At 37.4% G+C, this 27,391-nt stretch overlaps 1 protein-coding gene across 50 annotated transcripts in view; it reads left to right on the top strand.

Annotated features, from left to right (window-relative positions):
* The window catches only part of LOC116408742 (high mobility group nucleosome-binding domain-containing protein 5-like), a 42,495-nt gene extending 19,086 nt beyond the window's left edge, over window positions 1-23,409 (top strand). For 22 of the 50 annotated variants that reach the window (XM_031896470.1, XM_031896509.1, XM_031896497.1 and 19 more), the window contains 37 exons: window positions 205-234; window positions 420-449; window positions 638-667; window positions 962-991; window positions 1,180-1,209; window positions 1,287-1,316; window positions 2,411-2,440; window positions 2,629-2,658; window positions 2,846-2,875; window positions 3,048-3,077; window positions 3,371-3,400; window positions 3,509-3,538; window positions 3,726-3,755; window positions 3,833-3,862; window positions 4,051-4,080; window positions 4,158-4,187; window positions 4,376-4,405; window positions 4,592-4,621; window positions 4,730-4,759; window positions 4,947-4,976; window positions 5,054-5,083; window positions 5,270-5,299; window positions 5,597-5,626; window positions 5,799-5,828; window positions 6,018-6,047; window positions 6,277-6,306; window positions 6,486-6,512; window positions 6,985-7,014; window positions 7,298-7,327; window positions 7,518-7,547; window positions 7,737-7,766; window positions 7,844-7,873; window positions 8,080-8,083; window positions 8,270-8,295; window positions 8,693-8,719; window positions 14,522-14,551; window positions 23,266-23,409. In XM_031896470.1, the coding sequence (XP_031752330.1) occupies window positions 205-234; window positions 420-449; window positions 638-667; window positions 962-991; window positions 1,180-1,209; window positions 1,287-1,316; window positions 2,411-2,440; window positions 2,629-2,658; window positions 2,846-2,875; window positions 3,048-3,077; window positions 3,371-3,400; window positions 3,509-3,538; window positions 3,726-3,755; window positions 3,833-3,862; window positions 4,051-4,080; window positions 4,158-4,187; window positions 4,376-4,405; window positions 4,592-4,621; window positions 4,730-4,759; window positions 4,947-4,976; window positions 5,054-5,083; window positions 5,270-5,299; window positions 5,597-5,626; window positions 5,799-5,828; window positions 6,018-6,047; window positions 6,277-6,306; window positions 6,486-6,512; window positions 6,985-7,014; window positions 7,298-7,327; window positions 7,518-7,547; window positions 7,737-7,766; window positions 7,844-7,873; window positions 8,080-8,083; window positions 8,270-8,295; window positions 8,693-8,719; window positions 14,522-14,551; window positions 23,266-23,288 (1,067 nt within the window). In that variant the 3' untranslated portion in view covers window positions 23,289-23,409. Of the gene's footprint in view, window positions 1-97; window positions 128-204; window positions 235-419; window positions 450-637; window positions 668-961; window positions 992-1,179; window positions 1,210-1,286; window positions 1,317-2,410; window positions 2,441-2,628; window positions 2,659-2,845; window positions 2,876-3,047; window positions 3,078-3,370; window positions 3,401-3,508; window positions 3,539-3,725; window positions 3,756-3,832; window positions 3,863-4,050; window positions 4,081-4,157; window positions 4,188-4,375; window positions 4,406-4,591; window positions 4,622-4,729; window positions 4,760-4,946; window positions 4,977-5,053; window positions 5,084-5,269; window positions 5,300-5,596; window positions 5,627-5,798; window positions 5,829-6,017; window positions 6,048-6,276; window positions 6,307-6,485; window positions 6,513-6,984; window positions 7,015-7,297; window positions 7,328-7,517; window positions 7,548-7,736; window positions 7,767-7,843; window positions 7,874-8,079; window positions 8,084-8,269; window positions 8,296-8,692; window positions 8,720-14,521; window positions 14,552-23,265 lie in introns of all 50 variants that reach the window. The other 28 variants (XM_031896471.1, XM_031896512.1, XM_031896487.1 and 25 more) reach the window with 27 other exon arrangements.
* The last annotated feature ends 3,982 nt before the right edge of the window (window positions 23,410-27,391 follow it).

Here is a 27,391-nt window from a genome sequence, read left to right on the forward strand (position 1 = left end):
ATGGCGAACATCGCCAAAAGTTCGCGAATTTGCGGACTTGCGAACACCCGATATTCGCGCGAATTAGTTCGCCGGCGAACAGTTCGCTACATCCCTAATGGACAACAGAAACCAGAAGAGACAGAGGGTAAGATCACAGCTCAATATATTTTGACCCAGGCTTAATTGGTTTGTAATTTGATAATATTCACATTTTAATGCGATATGGACAACAGAAACCAGAAGCGACAGAGGGTAAGATCATTGCTCAATATTATGTTACCCAGATTAACAGATTTTGGGCATATCGTGTCAATAATCCCTATTAACTTTCAAGTATAATCACCTCTTACTTAGGAAAATGATGAGAAAATATACACGAGTTAATAAGATATATTAAATTGGTTTCCAATTTTAAAATATTCACCTTTTTATGCTAGATGGACAACAGAAAGAAGAAGCGACAGAGGGTAAGATCACAGCTCAATATGATGTTTCCCAGATTAACATATTTAGGCCATATTGTGTCAATATTCCATATTAACTTTCAAGTATAATCACCTTTTACTTTAGAAAATGATGAGAATATATCAATGAGAGTTAAATAAGATTTCTTTAATTGGTTTGTAATTTGATAATATTTACCTTTTAATGCTAGATGGACAACAGAAACCAGAAGCGACAGAGGGTAAGATCACAGCTCAATATTTTGTGACCCAGGCTTAATTGGTTTTTAATTTGATAATATTCACCTTTTAATGCTAGATGGCCAACAGAAACAAGAAGGGACAGAGAGTAAGATCACAGATCAATATTATGTTACCCAGATTAACAAATATGGCCATATTGTGTCAATAATTCATATTAACTTTCAAATATAATCATCTTTTACTTTAGAAAATGATGAGAATATATCAATGAGAGTTAAATAAGATTTCTTTAATTGGTTTGTAATTTGATAATATTTACCTTTTAATACTAGATGTACAACAGAAATCAGAAGCGACAGAGGGTAAGATCACAGCTCAATATGATGTTTCCCAGATTAACATATTTTGGCCATATTGTGTCAATAATCCATATTAACTTTCAAGTATAATCACCTTTTACTTTAGAAAATGATGATAATATATCAATGAGAGTTAAATAAGATTTCTTTAATTGGTTTGTAATTTGATAATATTTACCTTTTAATGCTAGATGGACAACAGAAACCAGAAGTGACAGAGGGTAAGATCACAGCTCAATATTTTGTGACCCAGGCTTAATTGGTTTCTTATTTGATAATATTCACCTTTTAATACTAGATGGACAACAGAAACAAGAAGCGACAGAGGGTAAGATCACAGCTCAATATTATGTTACCCAGATTAATATATTTTGGCCATATTGTGTCAATAATCTATATCAGTGCTGTCCAACTTCTGTTGTACCGAGGGCCGGAATTTTTCTGACCTACGTGGTGGAGGGCCGATAATGGAAGCCAGTTTTGACCACTCCCCTTTTTGAAACTGCACCCACTTGAAACCACGCCCATGTTATCACATGACCATACCCATATTAATGGTTGTAGGACAGCAAAAACCTGCCATACTCTGCCTTCCCTACCCTGCCTGTGTGTGCCATACTCTGCCTTCCCTACCCTGCCTGTGTGTGCCATACTCTGCCTTCCCTACCCTGCCTGTGTGTGCCATACTCTGCCTGCCCTACCCTGCCTGTGTGTGCCATACTCTGTCTTCCCTACCCTGCCTGTGTGCCATACTTTCACTGTGTTTGCCATTCTTGGCTGGTTTGTGCCATACTTGGCCTGTGTGTGCCATACTCTGCCTTCCCTACCCTGCCTGTGTGTGCCATACTCTGCTTGCCCTATGATGCCTGTGTGTATGGCACACACAGGCAGCCTACAGTGACACAATGCTGGCACTGCTCCTACAGTCTGCACAATAACTATATGTTAAAAAACTTTTTAATTGAAGTACCACCTCAGTATATGTTCTTTTTGTAGTGTGCAGGGATTATTTGTGGGTTTCTACTGCTCCTGAGGTGTGAACAGGGGAACAATATGGGTGATTACAGCCTGAGCCTGAGGTGTGAACACTGCAGGGGGTGAACAATGCAGAGATTAAAAGGTGTGAACAACACAGGGGATTACATATTTAAACAATACAGGGGGATTACAGCCTGAATCTGAGGTGAGAACCATGCAGGGGGCCAGTTAATCTTAGTACTGATACCATTTAAAGCTTACACAAGAGTAAGCCATCAAAGCAGCCAGACAGGTGGGGGGCCACACAGAGGGGGGCCGCCAGTTGGACAGCACTGATCTATATTAACTTTCAAATATATTCATCTTTTACTTTAGAAAATAATGAGTTAAATAAGATATGTTAAATTGGTTTCCAATTTTAAAATATTCACCTTTTTATGCTAGATGGACAACAGAAACAAGAAGCGACAGAGGGTAAAATCACAGATCAATATGATGTTTCCCAGATTAACATATTTTGGCCATATTGTGTCAATAATCCATATTAACTTTCAAGTATAATCACCGTTTACTTTAGAAAATGATGAAAATATATCAATGAGAGTTAAAAAAGATTTCTTTAATTGGTTTGTAATTTGATAATATTCACCTTTTCATGCTAGATGGACAACAGAAACCAGAAGCGACAGAGGGTAAAATCACAGCTCATTATTATGTTACCCAGATTAACAAATTTGGCCATATTGTGTCAATAATCCATACTGACTTTCAAGTATAATCACCTTTTACTTTAGAAAATAATGAGAATATATCAATGAGAGTTAAATAAGATTTCTTTATTTGGTTTGTAATTTGATAATATTCACCTTTTAATGCTAGATGGACAACAGAAACAAGAAGCGACAGAGGTTAAGATCACTGCTCAATATTATGTTACCCAGATTAATATATTTTGGCCATATTGTGTCAATAATCTATAATAACTTTCAAATATATTCATCTTTTACTTTAGAAAATGATGAGTTAAATAAGATAAGTTAAATTGGTTTTTAATTTGAAAATATTAACCTTTTAATGCTAGATGGACAACAGAAACCAGAAGAGACAGAGGGTAAGATCACAGCTCAATATTTTTTGACCCAGGCTTAATTGGTTTGTAATTTGATAATATTCACATTTTAATGCGATATGGACAACAGAAATCAGAAGCGAAAGAGGGTAAGATCACTGCTCAATATTATGTTACCCAGATTAACAGATTTTGGCCATATTGTGTCAATAATCCATATTAACTTTGAAGTATAATCACCTCTTACTTAGGAAAATGATGAGAAAATATACATGAGTTAAATAAGATATGTTAAATTGGTTTCCAATTTGAAAATATTCACCTTTTAATGTTAGATGGACAACAGAAACAAGAAGCGACAGAGGGTAAGATCACAGCTCAAATATAATCACCTCTTACTTAAAAAAAGGATTAGTTAAATAAGATATGTTAAATTGGTTTCCAATATGAAAATATTCACCTTTTTATGCTAGATGGACAACAGAAACAAGAAGCGACAGAGGGTAAGATCACAGCTCAATATGATGTTTCCCAGATTAACAAATATGGCCATATTGTGTCAATTATTCATATTAACTTTCAAGTATAATCACCTTTTACTTTAGAAAATGATGAGAATATATCAATGAGAGTTAAATAAGATTTCTTTAATTGGTTTGTAATTTGATAATATTCACCTTTTAATGCTAGATGGACAACAGAAACCAGAAGCGACAGAGGGTAAGATCACAGCTCAATATTTTGTGACCCAGGCTTAATTGGTCTCTTATTTGATAATATTCACCTTTTAATGCTAGATGGACAAAAGCAACAAGAAGCGACAGAGGGTAAAATCACAGCTCAATATTATGTTACCCAGATTAATATATTTTGGCCATATTGTGTCAATAATCCATATTAACTTTCAAGTATAATCACCTTTTACTTTAGAAAATGATGAGAATATATCAATGAGAGTTAAATAAGATTTCTTTAATTGGTTTGTTATTTGATAATATTTACCTTTTAATGCTAGATGGACAACAGAAACCAGAAGCGACAGAGGGTAAGATCACAGCTCAATATTTTGTGACCCAGGCTTAATTGGTCTCTTATTTGATAATATTCACCTTTTAATGCTAGATGGACAAAAGCAACAAGAAGCGACAGAGGGTAAAATCACAGCTCAATATTATGTTACCCAGATTAATATATTTTGGCCATATTGTGTCAATAATCCATATTAACTTTCAAGTATAATCACCTTTTACTTTAGAAAATGATGAGAATATATCAATGAGAGTTAAATAAGATTTCTTTAATTGGTTTGTTATTTGATAATATTTACCTTTTAATGCTAGATGGACAACAGAAACCAGAAGCGACAGAGGGTAAGATCACAGCTCAATATTATGTTACCCAGATTAACATATTTTGGCCATATTGTGTCAATAGTTCATATTAACTTTCAAATATAATCACCTCTTACTTATGAAAATGATGAGAAAATATACATGAGTTAAATAAGATATGTTAAATTGGTTTCCAATTTGAAAATATTCACCTTTTAATGTTAGATGGACAACAGAAACAAGAAGCGACAGAGGGTAAGATCACAGCTCAAATATAATCACCTCTTACTTAAAAAAAGGATTAGTTAAATAAGATATGTTAAATTGGTTTCCAATATGAAAATATTCACCTTTTTATGCTAGATGGACAACAGAAACAAGAAGCGACAGAGGGTAAGATCACAGCTCAATATGATGTTTCCCAGATTAACAAATATGGCCATATTGTGTCAATTATTCATATTAACTTTCAAGTATAATCACCTTTTACTTTAGAAAATGATGAGAATATATCAATGAGAGTTAAATAAGATTTCTTTAATTGGTTTGTAATTTGATAATATTCACCTTTTAATGCTAGATGGACAACAGAAACCAGAAGCGACAGAGGGTAAGATCACAGCTCAATATTTTGTGACCCAGGCTTAATTGGTCTCTTATTTGATAATATTCACCTTTTAATGCTAGATGGACAACAGAAACAAGAAGCAACAGAGGGTACGATCACAGCTCAAAATGATGTTTCCCAGATTAACATATTTTGGCCATATTGTGTCAATAATTCATATTAACTTTCAAATATAATCATCTCTTACTTAGGAAAATTATGAGAAAATATACACAAGTTAAATAAGATATGTTAAATTGGTTTCCAATTTGAAAATATTCACCTTTTAATGCTAGATGGACAACAGAAACAAGAAGCGACAGAGGGTAAAATCACAACTCAATATTATTACCCAGATTATTACCCAGATTATATTACCCAGATTTGACCATATTGTGTCATTTATACATTTTCGAAAAAGTTTGCATTAACTTAAATAGGATACATTTAATTCCTTGGTTTGATCTAAAACTTCATTGACACTGCATGATATTACCTGTTTCAAAGTTCACTTTCAAATATAATTACCTTTTCCTTTAGATAATGATGAGAAAATATCCACAAGAGTTAAATAGGATATCTTAAAATGATTTCTAATTTTAAAATATTCACTTTTATGTTAGATGGACAACAGAAACAAGAAGCGACAGAGGGTAAGATCACAGCTCAATATTATGTTACCCAGATTAACATATTTTGGCCATATTGTGTCAATAGTTCATATTAACTTTCAAATATAATCACCTCTTACTTATGAAAATGATGAGTTAAATAAGATATGTTAAATTGGTTTCTAATTTGAAAATATTCACCTTTTAATGCTAGATGGACAACAGAAACAAGAAGCGACAGAGGGTAAAATCACATTTTAAAATTATGTTTCCCAGATTAACATATAATTTGGCGATATTGTGTCAATAATTCATATTAACTTTGAAATATAATCATTTCTTAGGATAGGAAAATTATGAGAAAATATACACAAGTTAAATAAGATATGTTAAATTGGTTTCTAATTTGAAAATATTCACCTTTTTATGCTAGATGGACAACAGAAACAAGAAGCAACAGAGGGTAAGATCACAGCTCAATATTTTGTGACCCATATTTTATTGGTTTCTATCTTGAAGATATTAATTTTTTTTGTGCCTGATTTTTGCAGACTAAAACATGATTGAAACTGCATTACATTTGCTACTTCAATGCTGAGTTTCAAATATTAGCAGTTTCTACAAAAGACAATAAGAGTTAAAGGATATATTATATTGGTGTTTAATGTGAAAGTATTCACATTTTTTTCTAGATGGACAACAGAAACAAGAAGTGATAGAGGGTAAGGTCACATTTTAGTATTTTGTTACCCAGATTAACATATTTTGGCCACATCTTTTCTATAATCCATGTTGAAAATGGCTCACATTAACATGAATAATTCAATTCCTTGGTTTAATCCTAAAAATGTGGCTTCATATTGTCTCTAAATATTATGTATTTTCTTTTTACTGATTTTAGATAACCAACAATCAGCACCAGCAGATGGTAAGGGTATTTCTAATTTTAGGTAAAGGATAAAATATGTTCAAACATTTTAAGTGAATGCTCAACTGGAAATCTTGGCAATTTGTTGGAGACTAAAACATAATTAAAATTGCATTACACATGCTGCTTCAATGCTAACATTCAAATATTAGCACTTTTGACAAAAGGTAAAGATAAAATGATATCCATGAGAGTTAAATAAGATATCTATAATTGGTTTCTAATTTGAAAATATTCACCTTTTTGTGGTAGATGTACAGCAGGAAAAAGTTGAAACAGAGGGTAAATGCACCACTTAGTATTTTGTGACCCAATCTAACATATTTTGCCCACAAAATTTCTACTGCTTCACTGCTAATATTAAAATATTAACACTTTATACAAAAGAAAATGTTGAGATTATATTCATGAGAGTTAAATAAGATATCTTGAACTGGTATCTAATTTGAAAATATTCACCTTTTTATGCTAGATGGACAACAGAAACAAGAAGCGACAGAGGGTAAGATCACAGCTCAATATTATGTTACCCAGATTAACATATTTGGGCATATTGTGTCAATAATTCATGTTAGAAAAAATTTGCATTAACCTAAATATGATATATTTAATTCCTTGGTTTGATCTAAAACGTCATTGACACTGCATTATATTACCTGTTTCAAAGTTCACTTTCAAATGTAATCACCTTTTCCTTTAGAAAATGATGAGAAAATATCCACAAGAGTTAAATAAGATATCTTAAATTGGTTTCTAATTTAAAAATATTCACCTTTTTGTGGTAGATGTACAACAGAAACAAGTATCAACAGAGGGTAAGTTCACAATTTAGTATTTTATGACAGAATCTAACATATTTTAGCCACATAATTTCTACTGCTTCAGTGCTAACATTCAAATATTAGCACTTCTGACAAAAGGCAATGATAAAATTATAGTCATGAGAGTTAAATAAGATATCTATAATTGGTTTCTAATTTGAAAATATTCACCTTTTAATGCTAGATGGACAACAGAAACAAGAAGAGACAGAGGGTAAGATTACAGCTCAATATTATGTTACCCAGATGAACATATTTGGCCATATTGTGTCAATAATCCATATTAACTTTCAAATATAATCACCTCTAACTTAAGAAAATGATAAGAAAATATACACAAGTTAAATAAGATAAATTGGTTAAATTGGTTTCTAATTTAAAAATATTCACCTTTTTATGCTAGATGGACAACAGAAACCAGAAAGGACAGAAGGTAAGATCACAGCTCAATATTTTGTGACTCAGGCTTCATTGGTTTCTAATTTGATAATATTCGCCTTTTCATGCTAGATGGACAAAAGAAACCAGAAGCGACAAAAGGTAAGATCACGTCTTTGTATTTTGTTGCCCAGATTAATGTATTTTGGCCATATTGTTTTTATAATCCATATAAAAAAGGCTGACATTAACTAGACATGCAGTTTTTAATTCATTGGTCTAATCTTAAAATTTAGAGACCAAATAAAGCCACTTTTATATGTTTTCTAAGCTAATTTTAACTAACACAGAACAATCAGCTCCTACAGATGGTAAGGGTATTTCTAAGTTTATTTAACGGATAAAATATGTTTAAAAGTTTGTTAGAATATGTTCAACTAGAAATCTTGCCAGATTGTTGCAGACTAAAACATCATTGATACTTCATTAAATGATCTACTTTAAATATTAGCCCTGTTTACCTTAAAAATGATGAGATTATATAATTGAGAGTTTAATAAAACAGAAACAAGAAGCTACAGAGGGTAAGGTCACATCTTAGTATTTTGTGACCCAGATTAACATATTGGCCACATGATTTCTACTGCTTCAATGCTAATATTCAAATATTAGCACTTTTTACAAAAGACAATGATAAAATTATACCCATTAAAGTTAAATTAGATATCTTTAATTTGTTTCTAATTTGAAAATATTCACTTTTTTGTGCTTGATGGACAACAGAAACCAGAAGCGACAGAGGAAGATCACATTTTAGTATTTTGTGACCCAGATTAACATATTTTGGCCATATTGTTTCTATAATCCATGTTTAGAAAGGCTCACATTAACCTAAGCATGAATAATTTAATTTCTTGGTTTAATCCAAAAAATGTGGCTTCATTGGGTCAATAATTTTTATGTTTTCTTTACTGATTTTAGGTAACCAACAATCAGCACCAACAAATGGTAAGGGTATTTTTAATTTTAGGTAAATAATAAAATATGTTCAAAAACTTGTTAGAATATGGTCAACTAGAAATCTTGGCAGTTTGTTTTACACTAAAACATTATTGACACTGCATTACATAGTCCATAGTCCATAAAGTTCAACCCTTCCAAGTGAACCAAGAACATACAAACCTATACTGACCTATCCATACACTTACATACATACACCATAATAGAATATTGTAGAAATCTTGTCAGTTTGTTGCAGATTAAAACATCATTGACACTTCATTATATGATCTACTTCAAAGTTAACTTTCAAATATTAGCACTGTTTACCTTAGAACATCATGAGATTCTATCCATGAGAGGTAAATCAGATATCTTTCATTGGTTTCTAATTTGATAAGGTTCAGCTTTTTGTGCTAGATGGACATCAGAAACCAGAAGCAGGACAGGAGATAATATACACCTGTAAAAAGAAAGCGGTCTTGTAACATTATTAAAGGGCTATAATATATGACCAAATGGCTAGCTAGCACTTTGCCCCAGGCACACAAAATTGGTGGACATAGAGAATTGTTTGTATAAAACCTACTTTGCCCAAACTGTTTTTTCAGTTTGGGAAATACTTCTGATCACCTTTGGTACTCCTACCTCTGCTGATCACATTGATGGTATACCATCAGTTTGAACAACATTCCTACAAAACCCCCAGCTGCGCTAGCTCCACTCAATGTCCTGAAAGGTACTATCACCAAACTTATCACTAGGTCAATGGCTGCAAGTTTGGGCAATACAAAATTTGACACAAATGGCCTGAAGTCCTTTCCCAGCATTCAAAGTTTGGACTACCCAATGCTCAACTCTACACATACCTAGATATCTACAAACCAAATCATAGCAATAAGTCATCTCATGCAATTTGAGTAACAGTGCTAGTTAGCCTCAAACAAAAAGGAAGGAACAGATTCAGAACAGAGCCTACAACTATTTAACCATGAATTCCTGAAATATTGGCAGCAGGTAACTGTTTTTTATAGTGATGAGCTAATCTGTCCCGTTTTGCTTTGCTGTAAAATTCGCGAAACTACAAGAAAATTTGTGAAAAAAAAAATTCACTCAAAATTCACTCATCACTAGTTATTTATATATTAAAATGTTTCTTTCCTAAAAATGTTCCTTCAAGTATTTAGAAACTGATCTGTTTACCTAATCTGATACCCTTGTAAAACTGCTGGATTGTGTTTTACTGCTTTAAGCTTTCAAAAACCATTATGCTCTATGCTGTTGGGTTCCCATTCAAATCATGGCTTCTGGATTAATATCACATATAGGGAGAAAGTATTCATACCATTTTATTCCACACTAGAACTAAGGATTCAGGATTAACTCTTTAATGAGTATTACATAATGGTACAACTTGTAAAGAAATTAAAATAAAAGTTGGCCACTGTATACAACATTGTTTTTTGTTTAAGATGGAAAAGAGAAATTAGCAGCAGAGGGAAATCTATGTTAATATATCATGCTTTTGGGAAGAACAACAAATTCAACTCATATCAAATCCAAAGTGATTATAATCATTGGTCAGTGCTTAACAACTTAGCACCCCTAGTTATATTATTTCTCCTTTGATAAAGGTTTCCATAACCCAAAGTATAAATAGTGTATTTCTATTTATTTTTGCAAGTCTTGCAAGTATTTTTTCTTATATTCTTTCTTAGATGAGCAACAAAAATCAGATATACTGTAGATAAATTTTGCCTATTTCTGATAATGCAGAAATTGAAAAAAAAGTGTTATATTGTTAAATTGTTTAGCAATTGTAACTATATAAACATTCACACTTGTTTAATTTAGAATTTAGAACTGATGAATATTGATAATAAGATAATATTATTGTTCTAAAGTGTTAAAACCTTTGCCAAATAGAACGATTTACTCTATTTTAATATTACTAAGATCAGTTAAATTAGTCTCCAAATTATATTTATTTATGCAGATGAACAATAGAAACCTGCAATTTTTTTTGACCCAAAACCAACACTTTTTTTTAATTTGCTTTGTGTATTAGTAGTTGATTTGAGTCTTTGAATTTTTATTTTTACTTTAGAAGTGCAAAAACAAACAGCACCTACAGAATGTAAAAGCATGCTCCATGTTTAGGTAGTGGATGAGCTAGTCTTTTCCATATGTTATGATACAGATATATACATTTATGCAAAGTTTCTTTTTCAGTTTTGTTGTGTTTTTGTTTTGTGTTCAATGTGGCTTTGTATGGTCTGTTTTGTTTGCCCAATGGCAAAATGTAATTTGCCATTGGGCAATAAAGATTGCTTTATGTAAAAAAATTATTTTTTTTACAAAAAAGCATACCACTCTTGATAATATATTGTTTGCAGAATAAATTACAATTTATGAACTGTGGACTCTTCCACTCAGATGAAATTCCTGATAGCAGTACAACGACAACAAGGTAAACAAAACAGGCCATATAAAGCAGTAGTCTGCCTATTTATTTACATAAATTCTCATTTGTCCAATGGTATCTACTTTCTGGTAGCTCTTTTCATTCTACTGGGTAGTATGCATGTATTGAAATGCACTTTAGAAAAATATTTTTCTATGTTACTTTATTGTATTGCGTCTATTGCTTAGTGAAAACTATTTTTTGCAAAAAATCATATCATACTGTTGCCAATTGTAGAGCCTAATAAAATCTCCTGCAGTCCAAGTGATACCTATAAAGCATGGGAGGGCATTAAAGAGTGTAAAATGCTTCCAGTTCACAATTTCCACTATCTGTAATATAATCAGGAAATTTTAGTTAAGGTGAACTGTGAAAGTCAAAGCAAAATCTGCAAGACCTTTCAAAGCAACTACTCGTATGTTGGCCAGAAAGGCAAAGGTAAACCCTCAGATGACTGCAAATGACCTGCAGAAGGTTTGGCTGAACCATTCCAAGGTGTTTGTGTACCCTGCACAGGATTTAATAAAAGAAAACCTTGGGAACTGATAAACATGGGACTAGATCCATTATGCTTTGAGTTTTTGTGGCAGCCAGTGGCAGAGGAAACACTGTACACAATGTAGAGGGAAGAATGGGTTCCAGTAAATGTCAGCAAAGTCTGGATACCAATGTAATATGTTAGCCAAGAAGCTAAAGCTAGAAAGGAGAAGGCTTCTATAACAGGACAATAATACTACACATACCACAAAATCCACCATGCTACCAGCTACTTAAAAAAACACAAGCTGAAGGTTTGGAATGGCTCTTAAAATCCCCTGTCTTAAATATCATTAAAAATGTATGGGCACATTTTAAACATGCAAGACACTGGTCCAAGAAGATCTTTGATTAGAAGTGATCTGGAAAAAGCATTGGGCAAAAGTCCATATAATGAGAATTGAAAGACTTGAATGGATACTGAAGGCATTTATAAGTTGTAATCTGTGCCATTCCAAACATTTTCTGGCTTGCAAAGTACCATTTTGTCTATTTGAGATTCACAAGATGCATTACATTAAGATATAAGGGAGTATTTGAAGATGAGCAGCAACAATCAAAACCTTCAGCAGGTTAATGCACTAAACACTACTTTGTGAAAATAAATATTCTATATTTTGTTCATGTTAAAAGACAAATGGGCTGATTTTTCAAATATCGACCTAGGTAATCCTAAAGAGTAGTGATAACAAATGAAACAGGTTAACAGAAAAATGTGGTGTTTTGCTGTGAAGATTTTCCCCTCAAAAAACACTTCTGCATTAAAATACCGTTTTACTTCATTGCATTTAGTATAAGAAAAAAACTCCCATTTACTGTATATACTCAAGTATAAGCCTAATTTTTCATCACCCAAAATGTGCTGAAAAAGTCACCTTTGACTTATACTCGAGTCGGGTGCCATGGGTCCCTCCAGACTAGCACCCTCTGTCCTTTGTATGCAAATTAGGCCCCCCGCAACCAGACCCTCCAGTGCCCTGGCCCGCTTCCAAATTCATCTTCATCTACCATCCTCACCTGTCCCATTCTGCACTAGACATTGCACTTTATATTCTATATAAACTCTATACAATTTTGAAGGATTTTTACTGATTGAGCTAAGGGGGTAGTACTCTTAAGGTATCATTGTTGATACCATATTGTTTTTGTTGACCCTCTTCTCCACTTACAGAGCTAGTTTACTGTTTTTTTTTTTTATTTAAATAAACCATATTGAAACTTAGCAGTAGCTGCTGCATTTCCCACCCTAGGCTTATACTCAAGTCAATAAGTTTTTCCAGTTTTCTTAGGTAAAATTAGGTACCTCGGCTTATACTTGGATCGGCTTATGCTCGAGTATATACAGTACTTCAATGTATTTGGAAGAAAAACTCCTATTGACTAGTATGCATACATAAGAAAAATGTTCATTGACTTCAATGCATTTTGTATGAAAAAAAGCAGTGAAAAACACCCATTAACCTGAATGTGTTTTCAAAGAAAATTTCTGCATTTTCACTAATTTTTCACCAAAGCAAAGCAGAAGATTCTCTCCAGGGAATTTTATATATAAGGAGTGGCAAGGCAGTAAGGTTTAAGGCTACAAACAACAGTAGAAGTGGGGGTGCGGCTAAGCAGTTGCTGATAGAAGAGCAGATGCGTCAGGCAAGAATGGATAGAGACACAAGAGAAGAAATTTAATTAGGCGCAGAGGTGTTCATAAACTACTAACCAGTCTAACTATTCATATTCCCACTCTCTCTTCTTATCTTCCATTCTCTTTTGCTCTTCTTAATACCTACTCTGTTACTAACAAATCCACTTTCCTTCATGATCTGTTCTGCTCCAAATCTTTCACCTGTTGCCCTAACAGAGAATGATAATGCTACTGAGGCAGCTCTCTCTTATGGTGGTCACTCCTTATCTCATACTCTCCGCATTACTGGCTGTGGGCGAGGAGTGGGCATTTTGGTCTCCCCTCCTTGCCATTTTAAACTGATCTCTATACCTCCTACTTTTATTTCTGTTGAGGTGCATGCAGTTCAACTGAACCACTCTCTCTCTCTGTGGGCAGCAGTTGTTTACAGACCACCATCTACAAATCCTTGGCTATATTGCTCTATGGCTTTACATCCTGGCTCTCTTTTTCCTATGTTTGGACACCCCTGCAATTGTTTTGGGTGATTTCAGTTGCCATATAGATGACCCTTCTCAGTCCTGGCCATTTTGATTTCTCCATCTAACCACCTCCTTTGATCTCCAGCAGTGGACAAATACAGCCACCCATAAGGATGGTCATATTCTAGATCTGGTTTTTACCAGAGATCTAAACCTTTCAGCCAAGGCTGTTCATGTGTTTTTAATACACAATTGATCTTTTTTTTAAATAAAACTTGGTATTGCTGGTCTTTTTTGGATATTTAAATAATTTACCTTGCACCCAAAGTAAGAACTGAAGCAGAGTGCCACCCTGGGTTCGATATATATATATAAAATATATATAAAATTATTTTATTTTACTTTGGTAAAATTTACTCAGAAGGGTGCTAATGTATATATATTTCGAATGTTTTTATAGTTTGTATTTGTCTGTAAATGATAAATAAAGCCATCACCAGTGTATTTTTAAAAAAGGTATCTATTTTGCTCATATCAAGTGGCAGAAAAAGTAATGCATGATGCCAGTAGTAGATGCCATAGTATTTTCTGTAAATATACCCCTCAGTATAATTTGCTTTGGTTTTGTTTGGATTTGTTTACTTTTACATAAACGCTGTTATGCCAGTGTAAATTAATTCACTTATTCTTATATCTTTTACCAATGATTATAGATAAACAAAAACAGTCAACATCAACAGAAGGTAAGAGAATATATATATGGAATAATTCTCTTGCATACAGTTTAATATTGCACTGATCTGCAATGCTATAATATAAGTTGTCAAACTTACTCCTAAATTTAAATGATTTTAATGATGACAATATGCATTAGGTAAAGACCTAAATTCTATATTTTGATTAGATATTTTATTTATCACGACTGTTAATAACAACAGTAGTCAGCAGTGGCATTGCTTCCCCCAAGCCCACTATACACAGTGACACAGTGATTATTGCCCTCCCCAAGCCCACTATACACAGTGACACAGTGATTATTGCCCCCCAAGCCCACTATACACAGTGACACAGTGATTATTGCCCTCCCCAAGCCCACTATACACAGTGACAGACAATGATTATTTCCCCCCCAAGCCCACTATACACAGTGACAGTGATTACTGCCCCCCCCCAGCCCAATATACACAGTGACAAACAGTGATTATTGCCCCCCAAAGCACACTATACACAGTGACAGACCATAATTATTGCCCACCCAAGCCCACTATACACAGTGACAGACAGTGATTATTGGCCAATTTGTTAGGTAACCTTTAGTAATAGCAATCACTTACAGACTTCACAGTGATTTTCTAATGAGCACCATAACAAACATTTGTTTCATGTCCCCAAGATCTTTGCTGAAGGCCTGGGCTGCGCATATGAACAAAAGAGCATAATTCAGCTTTTTGCATTTAAAGGAGAAGGAAAGTCATCTTGGCATTTTACTGCCAATAGATTTGCCACATTAGTGCCACCTAGAATGCTATATTTATTCTGCAGAAAGCTTTACCATACCTGAGTAAAAAGCCCTAGAAGCTCCCTCTGTTTGTTTAAGACAGCTGCCATTTTAGCTTAGTCTTCATAGCTTCCTGCTGGTAGCTCAGATTACACATTCCTAAGGAAGGAGCAGTGAGTTTTATACATTCTTATGGGAGGGAGAAGCAGGAGTGAGGAGAGAACTGCACAGACTCTGGCCCTGGGAATGAAGATTTTTCTGAAAGAGGAATTCAGATACCAAAGAACATGTTTACAAAATAGGAGACAAGAAATCCTGTGTTTCTTTTGATAGAGGACTCAGTGCAGTGTTTCTGTGAGTGCTTATGGCTGTATTTATATACAGTAGACCTTTCTGAGAAAGTAGCACATACTCAAATAGTAGCCCAGGTTGAAGTAAGTAACAATCACTGGGGGGCAACTAATATATTGACACCTTTGAGGGACACACATTACACATTATTACACATTGTATTAGACTTTATCATTGATAAAGTTGTATCATTGATACAACTTAGATGAGCAACTACTATCAAGCACATAAATAATCAAGGGCACAGCTGACTTTTTTTCTCTAAATTGATTTTTAAAAATTCACCTAACAGAACAAATAGTAAAAAATAGCTAAATATTTCAGATTTGTTGGAAACACTTTATAGGGAATTGACAAGATACATTCAAAAGTTGTCTCATTTTTGAACCACAAATCAAGTCCTATTTACACAGAATATGTCAGTAATGTAAGTACAAAAAGAACTTAATATAAGGTTTATAGAAATATGCCATCTTGCAATTAACAGAGATAAAACAAAAGAGTCAATCTGGGAGAAAGAATCATAAGCCCAAGCATCTTCCAAGGGGGGCAGTTTTGGTTTGACCAGTCGCGGTTTTCTTCCCAAATAATAATGTAAGCAGCGTTTGATTTACGTTTGTATAATGTGTCATTATGTGCCAGAAAATCATAAATCTGGTAAGGCCTATCAATGAGCATAATTTTAAAATATTCAGATTTCATTAGCTATATAGTTACTTAGTTACATAAGGTTGAGAAAAGATCAGAGTCCTTCAGGTTCAACCTTTCCAAGTAAACTCAGCACCCACAACCTATACTGACCTATCTTAAAAACATTAACAGAATCTGCCATTACCACATCCCCCGGCTGGGCATTCCCCAACCTCACTGCCCTCACCGTGAGGAACCCCCTACCCAACATCCCCCTGGCTGGGCATTCCCCAACCTCACTGCCCTCACCGTGAGGAACCCCCTACCCAACATCCCCCGGCAGGGCATTCCCCAACCTCACTGCCCTCACCGTGAGGAACCCCCCACCCAACATCCCCAGGCAGGGCATTCCCCAACCTCACTGCCCTCACTGTGAGGAACCCCCTACCCAACATCCCCCGGCAGGGCATTCCCCAACCTCACTGCCCTCACCATGAGGAACCCCCTACCCAACATCCCCCGGCAGGGCATTACCCAACCTCACTGCCCTCACCGTGAGGAACCCCTACCCAACATCCCCCAGCAGGGCATTCCCCAACCCCCTCACAGCCCTCACCATGAGGAACCCCTACCCAACATCCCCCGGCAGGGCATTCCCCAACCTCACTGCCCTCACCGTGAGGAACCCCTACCCAACATCCCCCCGGCAGGGCATTCCCCAACCTCACTGCCCTCACCATGAGGAACCCCCTACCCAACATCCCCCCAGCTGGGCATTCCCCAACCTCACTGCCCTCACCGTGAGGAACCCCCTACCCAACATCCCCCGGCAGGGCATTCCCCAACCTCACTGCCCTCACCGTGAGGAACCCCCTACCCAACATCCCCCAGCAGGGCATTCCCCAACCTCACTGCCCTCACCGTGAGGAACCCCCTACCCAACATCCCCCAGCAGGGCATTCCCCAACCCCCTCACGGCCCTCACCATGAGGAACCCCCTACCCAACATCCCCCGGCAGGGCATTCCCCAACCTCACTGCCCTCACCGTGAGGAACCCCCTACCCAACATCCCCCAGCAGGGCATTCCCCAACCTCACTGCCCTCACCGTGAGAAACCCCCTACCCAACATCCCCCAGCAGGGCATTCCCCAACCCCCTCACGGCCCTCACCATGAGGAACCCCCTACCCAACATCCCCCGGCAGGGCATTCCCCAACCTCACTGCCCTCACCGTGAGAAACCCCTACCCAACATCCCCCAGCAGGGCATTCCCCAACCCCCTCACCGTGAGGAACCCCTACTCAACATCCCCCGACAGGGCATTCCCCAACCCCCTCACTGCCCTCACCATGAGGAACCCCCTACCCAACATCCCCCGGAAGGGCATTCCCCAACCTCACTGCCCTCACCGTGAGGAACCCCCTACCCAACATCCCCCCGGCAGGGCATTCCCCAACCCCCTCACTGCCCTCACCATGAGGAACCCCCTACCCAACATCCCCCAGCAGGGCATTCCCCAACCTCACTGCCCTCACCGGAGGAGCCCCCTACCCAACATCCCCCGGCAGGGCATTCCCCAACCCCCTCACTGCCCTCACCGTGAGGAACCCCCTACCCAACATCCCCCGGCAGGGCATTCCCCAACCCCCTCACTGCCCTCACCGTGAGGAACCCCCTATGCTGCTTCAAATGAAAGTTCTGTTCCTCTAATCTAAAGGGGTGGTTTCTGGTGCACTGGTCATTTTTATAATCCCCTCTAATGAATTTGTACAGAGTAATCATGTCCCCTAGCAAGTGCCTTGACAGTCCAACCTCGTAGTTTAAATCTTCCATACCCTTTAACAGTTTAGATGCAGTCTCAGCACCCTCTCCATATACTATATACTTTTGGCTACACAATATTGTCCTATTAATATAGAGAAAGGCCTAAAATCAATGAAGAATTAATGGGATTTACATATTAAAATAATTTGTTATAGATATTTGTTATTGCGCTGGAAATTTTTTTGCCCATTTTGCAAAAAAATCCACCACTTGTGAAACATGGCAATTCCCCTTGAATTTATGCCTTCCAAATTATTTCGCCCATCACTAAAAATAATTACATTGTGTAAATTATTCCTTCTTTTTCTATAATAATAAAACAGTACCTGTACTTGATCCCAACTAAGATATAATTACCCCTTATTGGGGCAGAACAGCCCTATTGGGTTTATTTAATGGTTAAATGATTCCCTTTTCTCTGTAATAATATAACAGTACCTGTACTTGATCCCAACTAAGATATAATTACCCCTTATTGGGGGCAGAACAGCCCTATTGGGTTTATTTAATGGTTAAATGATTCCCTTTTCTCTGTAATAATAAAACAGTACCTGTACTTGATCCCAACTAAGATATAATTACCCCTTATTGGGGGCAGAACAGCCCTATTGGGTTTATTTAATGGTTAAATGATTCCCTTTTCTCTGTAATAATATAACAGTACCTGTACTTGATCCCAACTAAGATATAATTACCCCTTATTGGGGGCAGAACAGCCCTATTGGGTTTATTTAATGGTTAAATGATTCCCTTTTCTCTGTAATAATAAAACAGTACCTGTACTTGATCCCAACTAAGATATAATTACCCCTTATTGGGGCAGAACAGCCCTATTGGGTTTATTTCATGGTTAAATGATTCCCTTTTCTCTGTAATAATAAAACAGTACCTGTACTTGATCCCAACTAAGATATAATTACCCCTTATTGGGGCAGAACAGCCCTATTGGGTTTATTTCATGGTTAAATGATTCCCTTTTCTCTGTAATAATAAAGCAGTACCTGTACTTGATCCCAACTAAGATATAATTACCCCTTATTGGGGGCAGAACAGCCCTATTGGGTTTATTTCATGGTTAAATGATTCCCTTTTCTCTGTAATAATAAAACAGTACCTGTAATTGATCCCAACTAAGAGATCATTAATCTATATTGGTAGCTAAAAAATCCAATGTTTAAATGATTTTTAGAAGACTTAAGGTATGGTGATCCAAATTATAGAAGGATCCCTTATCCAGAAAACTCCAGGTCCCGAGCATTGTGTATAATAGATTTCATACCTGAATCATAGAAATAACTAACTGTCTCTGTAAGTTCATCACACGACGTATCATCACGTTCCGTGTATAGGTCAGTTAAATTGATTTATAACAAACTAATTTGTACAAACAGGTTTTACATATTATATCTAGACACTTTAGGACAATACCACATTGAGGGGTTTCTTGGCCAGCAAATAAACACAGGCCAAGGATCCATCCCTGTGCTGGAAAAAGCTTTTGGTTGTGCCTGAACCCTGAGCCATTTTGCTGGCCTGGTTGCTCATGGAATCTAATATATATATATTGTGTATGGAATGTTATGTATGAGTGCATTGCTCTGCAGGTCTTTTTCAACAAAACCAAAGTATAAACCAAACAGTCTGTGTGATTTGTTCCTTTGAGAAAGGTCATGGTCAGTGAGAGAAATGTTGGGTCTTTGAACCAACAGATACACCGAGACATTTGACTTATTTTTAATGGTGTGCTCCTCTTTGTATTCTATATCTAGATTATATATATTTATATCTGTGTGTGCGTGTGAAGACTGAAATGTGGAAACAGCAAATAACAAGCCCTGTAACTGTCTTACTTCATATTAAAAAAAAAAAAATATATATATATATATATTTTTTCTTTTTATTATTATTTTTTTTTAATTTTATCAGGGGTTAGGTAGCTGGGACCTGATTTCTGGGGGTAAAGCAGCCCTTGGCACAATTACAACACATGAGAGCGTAGTCTCTTTAAGGCAGTTTATTTTTCACTTGGCATCAAAATGGCAAAACAGTTCCAAAATAAAATCCTTGCCGCTTAATGGGCTCTAACTAACACGTTAGTTGTCCTAACTAACCAGGAGCAGGCCTACCGCCTGTCTCCCACACAGAGAGAAGAAAAATCAATGTTCAAACCTTGTAGTGGTTTCAAAACTCTCTGTAAGCTCATACAGGCAGCTTCCCTGTGTCTTTCCCCCAGACTGCAGCTTTCTACTTTGGCCCAGGCTGCCTTGTAATTAGCCAGCTGAGAAGCCTCAGGCAGACCCACAACATCCGGGCCGGACCACTAGTCCCGGAACCATTCTCTTAGGAACCTGGGACATATATAAGCTCTGTCCTGGACTTTCCCAGGTATCCTGACAGTGACTTTACCACAAAATATATATATACTGTATATATATATATATACATACACAAAGGATGGCACACCGCTACATAACATACTTCGAGTGCTTGGTAAAGGGTTCCAATAGTATAAAAAAGACCAGCAACTCCGGGATTTCTTGTGAAAAATCAAAACATAAACTGTTTATGCTACTTTGAATATATGTTTTGATTTTTCACAAGAAATCACGGAGTCGCTGGTCTTTTTTATACTATATATATATATATACAAAATCAAAAATACAGATGCACACCAGGTATTTTTAGTAAGAGAAAAACTTAACTTTTAATTAGCATCCTTAAAAAGAAAATAGCTTTTTAAGGATGCTAATTAAAAGTTAAGTTTTCCTCTTACTAAAAATGCCTGGTGTGCATCTGTATTTTTGATTTTGTGTATTGCAGAGCTTGGATAGCACCCAGGTTTAATGCTTTTTTGCTTTTCTGTTTTTTTTGTTTGGTGTGCTTGAACTTTCAGGCTTTATATATATATATATTATACAAAAAAAGGAAAGTCATACTCATCACTAAATTTTAAACCATTAGGTGGGGGTATAATAAGGCTTGCACTCCGCACTTGGCCATTTTCAATACAAATAGGGCATTAAGACTTTCTGTGCATTAAGCTACCGAGCAATGCCCTCCCCAAAAACAGGGATTGTTTGTCCATATATTGCAATATATTCAAGCTGGTCAACTATGTCACACTCACCCCGGTCTGGCCTGTCCTACACTCACTCACCCCCGGTCTGGCCTGTCCTACACTCACTCACCCCCGGTCTGGCCTGTCCTACACTCACTCACCCCCGGTCTGGCCTGTCCTACACTCACTCACCCCCGGTCTGGCCTGTCCTACACTCACTCACCCCCGGTCTGGCCTGTCCTACACTCACTCACCCCCGGTCTGGCCAGTCCTACACTCACTCACCCCCCGGTCTGGCCTGTCCTACACTCACTCACCCCCAGTCTGGCCTGTCCTACACTCACTCACCCCCCGGTCTGGCCTGTCCTACACTCACTCACCCCCGGTCTGGCCTGTCCTACACTCACTCACCCCCGGTCTGGCCTGTCCTACACTCACTCACCCCCGGTCTGGCCTGTCCTACACTCACTCACCCCCGGTCTGGCCTGTCCTACACTCACTCACCCCCGGTCTGGCCTGTCCTACACTCACTCACCCACCCCCGGTCTGGCCTGTCCTACACTCACTCACCCCCGGTCTGGCCTGTCCTACACTCACTCACCCACCCCCGGTCTGGCCTGTCCTACACTCACTCACCCCCGGTCTGGCCTGTCCTACACTCACTCACCCCCGGTCTGGCCTGTCCTACACTCACCCCCGGTCTGGCCTGTCCTACACTCACTCACCCCCTGTCTGGCCTGTCCTACACTCATTCACCCCTGGCCTGGCCAGTCCTACGCTCACTCACCTCTGGTCTGGCCAGTCCTACGCTCACTCACCCCCGGTCTGGCCAGTCCTACACTCACTCACCCCCGGTCTGGCCAGTCCTACACTCACTCACCCCCGGTCTGGCCAGTCCTGCACTCACTCACCCCCAGTCTGGTCTGTCCTACACTCACTCACCCCCGGTCTGGCCAGTCCTACACTCACTCACCCCCGGTCTGGCCTGTCCTGCACTCACTCACCCCCAGTTTGGCCTGTCCTACACTCACTCACCCCCAGTCTGGCCAGTCCTACACTCACTCACCCCCAGTCTGGCCTGTCCTACACTCACTCACCCCCAGTCTGGCCTGTCCTACACTCACTCACCCCCAGTCTGGCCTGTCCTACGCTCACTCACCCCCAGTCTGGCCAGTCCTATGCTCACTCACCCCCGTTCTCGCCAGTCCTGCACTCACTCACCCCCGTTCTGGCCAGTCCTGCACTCACTCACCCCCGGTCTGGCCAGTCCTGCACTCACTCACCCCTGGTCTGGTCAGTCCTACACTCACCCACCCCCGGTCTGGCCAGTCCTACACTCACTCACCCCCGGTCTGGCCAGTCCTACACTCACTCACCCCCGGTCTGGCCAGTCCTACACTCACTCACCCCCGGTCTGGCCTGTCCTACACTCACTCACCCCCGGTCTGGCCTGTCCTACACTCACTCACCCCCGGTCTGGCCAGTCCTACACTCACTCACCCCCGGTCTGGCCTGTCCTACACTCACTCACCCCCAGTCTGGCCTGTCCTACACTCACTCACCCCCGGTCTGGCCAGTCCTACACTCACTTTCATCTGATTCATGAAGAATCCCACTGCTTTATTAAACATTCTACATAGGGGCCAAGTCTCACCTACAATCCATCTGCCACCCCCCCCAAGGCTAAAGTAGAATTCTAAACAGTGCCTACTTTCTGACCTAGGGTTGGCACCTGTCTGGTTTTGATTCAAACAACCCCTATTTTAATGGGGCTAAACATGGGAGATAAGAGATGGCTTTCCTGTAAATGCAGAGTTTTCTGGATAATGAGGGTCCAGATAATGGATCCCTGGAAAATTGTTTCATACTCTGCAAGAGGTGATTTTGCACACCTCATATGACTTCAGTTTGATGTGCAATCTATTTAGTTCGTCTTCACAAAATGTTGTTTTTTAGCTTGTTTGTTCATTGCTATTTATTCAAGCAGCTTACTCTGCTAGTCTATGCACATTTAACAAGCATATGTTTTAATATAGATTGATATGGATGAAAATTTATTTTTTATTATTTCAGTATTTCTATATTTTTCTTGCAGGTCTTCAGTGCAAAGACGCTTAAATAACACTTGGATACAGACATATTTTCAGCATATTACTTATCTTTAATACAGTTTATTGTATAGGATTGTATTTGTTTTGTGTTAGTGCTAGAACACTAATAAAATAGTTTCCCACATGTGCTCACTGTGTATTTTTTTCAAGGTTAATTATCATTAAGATATAGAGTGGAAAGATACACTTACATTTACAATCTAATCTTGAGACAGGAAGATCGGTCACTGACCCATGGAGCTAGCAATCTAAAAAGAAAACAAAAACAATTTTTCAGTTCTAAAATATTTTTTGACATGGTTGCAGAAAATAATCATTTTCCCCAGAGCATAGATAAATTCTATACAAATATTTTACAAGTAGAGTTGTACATATTAATACATAGAAGACTACAAAGGACCTTTAGATCTAATGTCTCTATTATCTCATTTGATGGACATCTGATTATCTGGAACTGCTAATGAATGATATTCAATCAACTTGATGGGGATATATTTGGACCTGCTACCTTTCATTTGATTTTATTGATGATCTGTTCTGTTTTCTTTAAAAATCTGAATTATCCTTCAAGATAAATGATCACAGTAGGACTCACAAGGCTTTTGAAAATTTTTTGGAAGTGTTACAGCTCGTGTCAAATTGAAACCAGAAGCTGAAAAAGCACTGTTTCCATATTCAGGAGAATAATATGTGCTGCATCCACCTCTATGTAGGCAAAATGTATAGTCAACGTGCTGGTACAGCTGAGAAATAAAGAAATTAGTAACCCAGCTCTGAGGTGTAAGGATGTATGTTTCTGGGGTCGAATAAACATATTCATAAATATCACCATTTTCAATTTGCAATAGATTCTGCTTGATTATTGCAAAAAAAAAAAAAAAAAAGGCGATGAATGGTGTTAGATTACAAGTATTTAATAAATACAGGTATGGGATCCGTTATCCGGAAACTCAATATCTAAATTACGGAAAGCCTGTCTCCCATAGACTCAATTTTAATCAAATAATTCAGATTTTTAAAAATGATTCTTTTTTTCTCTGTAAAAATAAAACAGTGCTTTGTATTTGATCCCAACTAAGATATAATTACCCTTTATTGGGGGCAGAACAGCCCTATTGGGTTTATTTAATGGTTAAATGATTCCCTTTTCTCTGTAATAATAAAACAGTACCTGTACTTGATCCCAACTAAGATATAATTACCCCTTATTGGGGCAGAACAGCCCTATTGGGTTTATTTCATGGTTAAATGATTCCCTTTTCTCTGTAATAATAAAACAGTACCTGTACTTGATCCCAACTAAGATATAATTACCCCTTATTGGGGGCAGAACAGCCCTATTGGGTTTATTTCATGGTTAAATGATTCCCTTTTCTCTGTAATAATAAAACAGTACCTGTACTTGATCCCAACTAAGATATAATTACCCCTTATTGGGGGCAGAACAGCCCTATTGGGTTTATTTAATGGTTAAATGATTCCCTTTTCTCTGTAATAATAAAACAGTACCTGTACTTGATCCCAACTAAGATATAATTACCCCTTATTGGGGGCAGAACAGCCCTATTGGGTTTATTTAATGGTTAAATGATTCCCTTTTCTCTGTAATAATAAAACAGTACCTGTACTTGATCCCAACTAAGATATAATTACCCCTTATTGGGGGCAGAACAGCCCTATTGGGTTTATTTAATGGTTAAATGATTCCCCTTTCTCTGTAATAATAAAACAGTACCTGTACTTGATCCCAACTAAGATATAATTAATCCTTACTGGATGTAAAATAAACCTATTGGGTTTAATTCATTTTCTATTGATTTCTTAGTAGACTTAAGGTATGAGGATCCAAATTATGGAAAGACCCCTTATCCGGAATACCCTTGGTCCTGAGCATTCTAGATAATGGGTCCTATACCTGTACCACTTTTAGTCTACATTCTTTTATTCTACAAAGGAGAAGGAAAGGCTAAATCACTCTTGGGTACCAAATGTTAGGAGCACTTGCCAGGGGGTTCAGGTAAGCAATTGCAATCACTGGGGGGGGGGGGTCCTTAACATTTTGGCACCCCCCAGTGATTGCAACTTTCTTTCTCATTTATTGCATTTACTGGATTTGCTTGCATGAATATTTATAAATCAGCCCACAAGTGACAAATGGTAATTTCTTTTGACTCATTTTTCTTCTTTAGACAGACTATTAACAGAGATGTATAATATGCAACATAAAAAAATATATAAATATATATATATTTTATGATAAAACTGACAACTTTACCATAAATTAACATAATTAAACTTCCTTAATCCTTATTTAGTCAGGAAAAGTTGTTTAGGATTTACTCTTCTGGTTTATCTTCCTATCAGAGTAGGAAAGTTGCTGTTTATATTATATTATATATTAAAATTGATAGTTTTTTAAAAAATTATTGCATTATGAATTAATATTAAAATATTATTGTATGTGGGGCTGCTTGAATGTGAACTGGCTCCAAGCTGTCTGTTCTGTTATATAACCCACATGTTTGTTTATACAGAGGAAAAGGGAATCACACAGGAACATGAGCTTATGCTGTTGTGTTGTGTTAGTATTATGACAATAACATATGTATTGTATGCTGTAACTCAACATCAGAATTAAAACAGGACAAATGGGGTTTAACTTTCTGAATTAAATAAATCATTTGGAAAATACATTCCATCCATATTTTTGCAACAGAAAAAGGAGGCAGATACTGTGTATTGTCAGCTAATATGCCTTTGTGGTAGTTATTATGACGGTAAAACTTCCAGATTATGTGTGTCAGCTTAGAGATGCATCAGGGTAGGATGGGGGTGTGAGCTAAGTTACAAGGAGAACAAAAGTCGAGTATAAAATGTACAGTAGTAGTATAGTATAGTTCCCCCATGTTAAACTGCACCCTTCCAATGAATGTATGTATGTATATGTATGTATAACTTTATTTATAAAGCGCCACAAAGGTACGCAGTGCTGTACAATCTTACAATATACACAATTACACACTGGGAGGACAAGTGTTCTAATAAATACAATAAATAAGTACAAATACACAGGGGGTAAGTGCCATGGGGTATGAGACACAGTAGGAAGGAGGTCCCTGCCCCGTAGAGCTTACAATCTAAGTGGTTGGGTAACATACAGGCACAAACTGGAAGGTAAGAGGCACCAGGTATGGGCATTTGCCCTTAAGCACAGGACTGGGCAAAATAATGTTTTAGTGCTCCAGAAGGGATAGAGTTCCAGAGGGAAGGAGCAGAAAGATAGAAAGGTTTAAGACGAGAGAGTACAGTGGGTGTGGATGGTGTAAAAAGAGACTCTGAGAGGAGCGGAGGAGATGACAAGGACGTGCAGAGCTACCCCATATATTTCCAAAATTCAGAGTAGCTCTGCAGGGTTGGCACGCACCATATTGCACTGCTTAATAATCTCTCTGAATTGTGCAGTAATAGATGTTATGGATTAGGCTTTAACTGCCACACCGGGTTGTAGGCAGGTTGTACTTAAAAGATCATCTAATCCCAGGACTGGCCTTCATTTATTCCATTTATAACCTTAAAACTCATCCCTCACCCTGTAGCCAACAGCTCAGGTTAAAAGGGCTTAATGAAATATCACCCGTATGTGTGGAAGGTCACCTAGCATAATTTAGGGTAGTTTAAGGGACCTGTGCACTTACCAACTGTGTCCTCTCTCTTAGTTCTGCACTTTGATGGAAGGGATGGGTCTTCATAAATAAAGATGGGTCTTCATAAATGAGGCACAGTGACTTTTCTTACAGTAAGGCTCATTCTGTGGTTACAGAAAATTCTCTTTATTGCTGGAGTGATAATAAGAATAAAAAACTTAATTTCAGAGATGGCTATAAGAGCTGAAATTCATAACTCAGAGAATACACACATACAAGGACAACACTTTTAACTAAGATTTTACATTAAAGTAAATACACTGAAATGGAGCACTGTCAAAAAAAAGCTGCCAGGAAAAAATCTTAGCCTGCCAATGCATGGGATTAAGTAGACATGTTAATAAACTAAATAAAAATGTTATGCCAAATACAGTCCTCGCAACTCCTGACCAAAATGAAATACAAA

This window comes from Xenopus tropicalis, chromosome 2 (genome assembly GCF_000004195.4).
Source record: "Xenopus tropicalis strain Nigerian chromosome 2, UCB_Xtro_10.0, whole genome shotgun sequence".
Classification (NCBI taxonomy): domain Eukaryota; kingdom Metazoa; phylum Chordata; class Amphibia; order Anura; family Pipidae; genus Xenopus; species Xenopus tropicalis.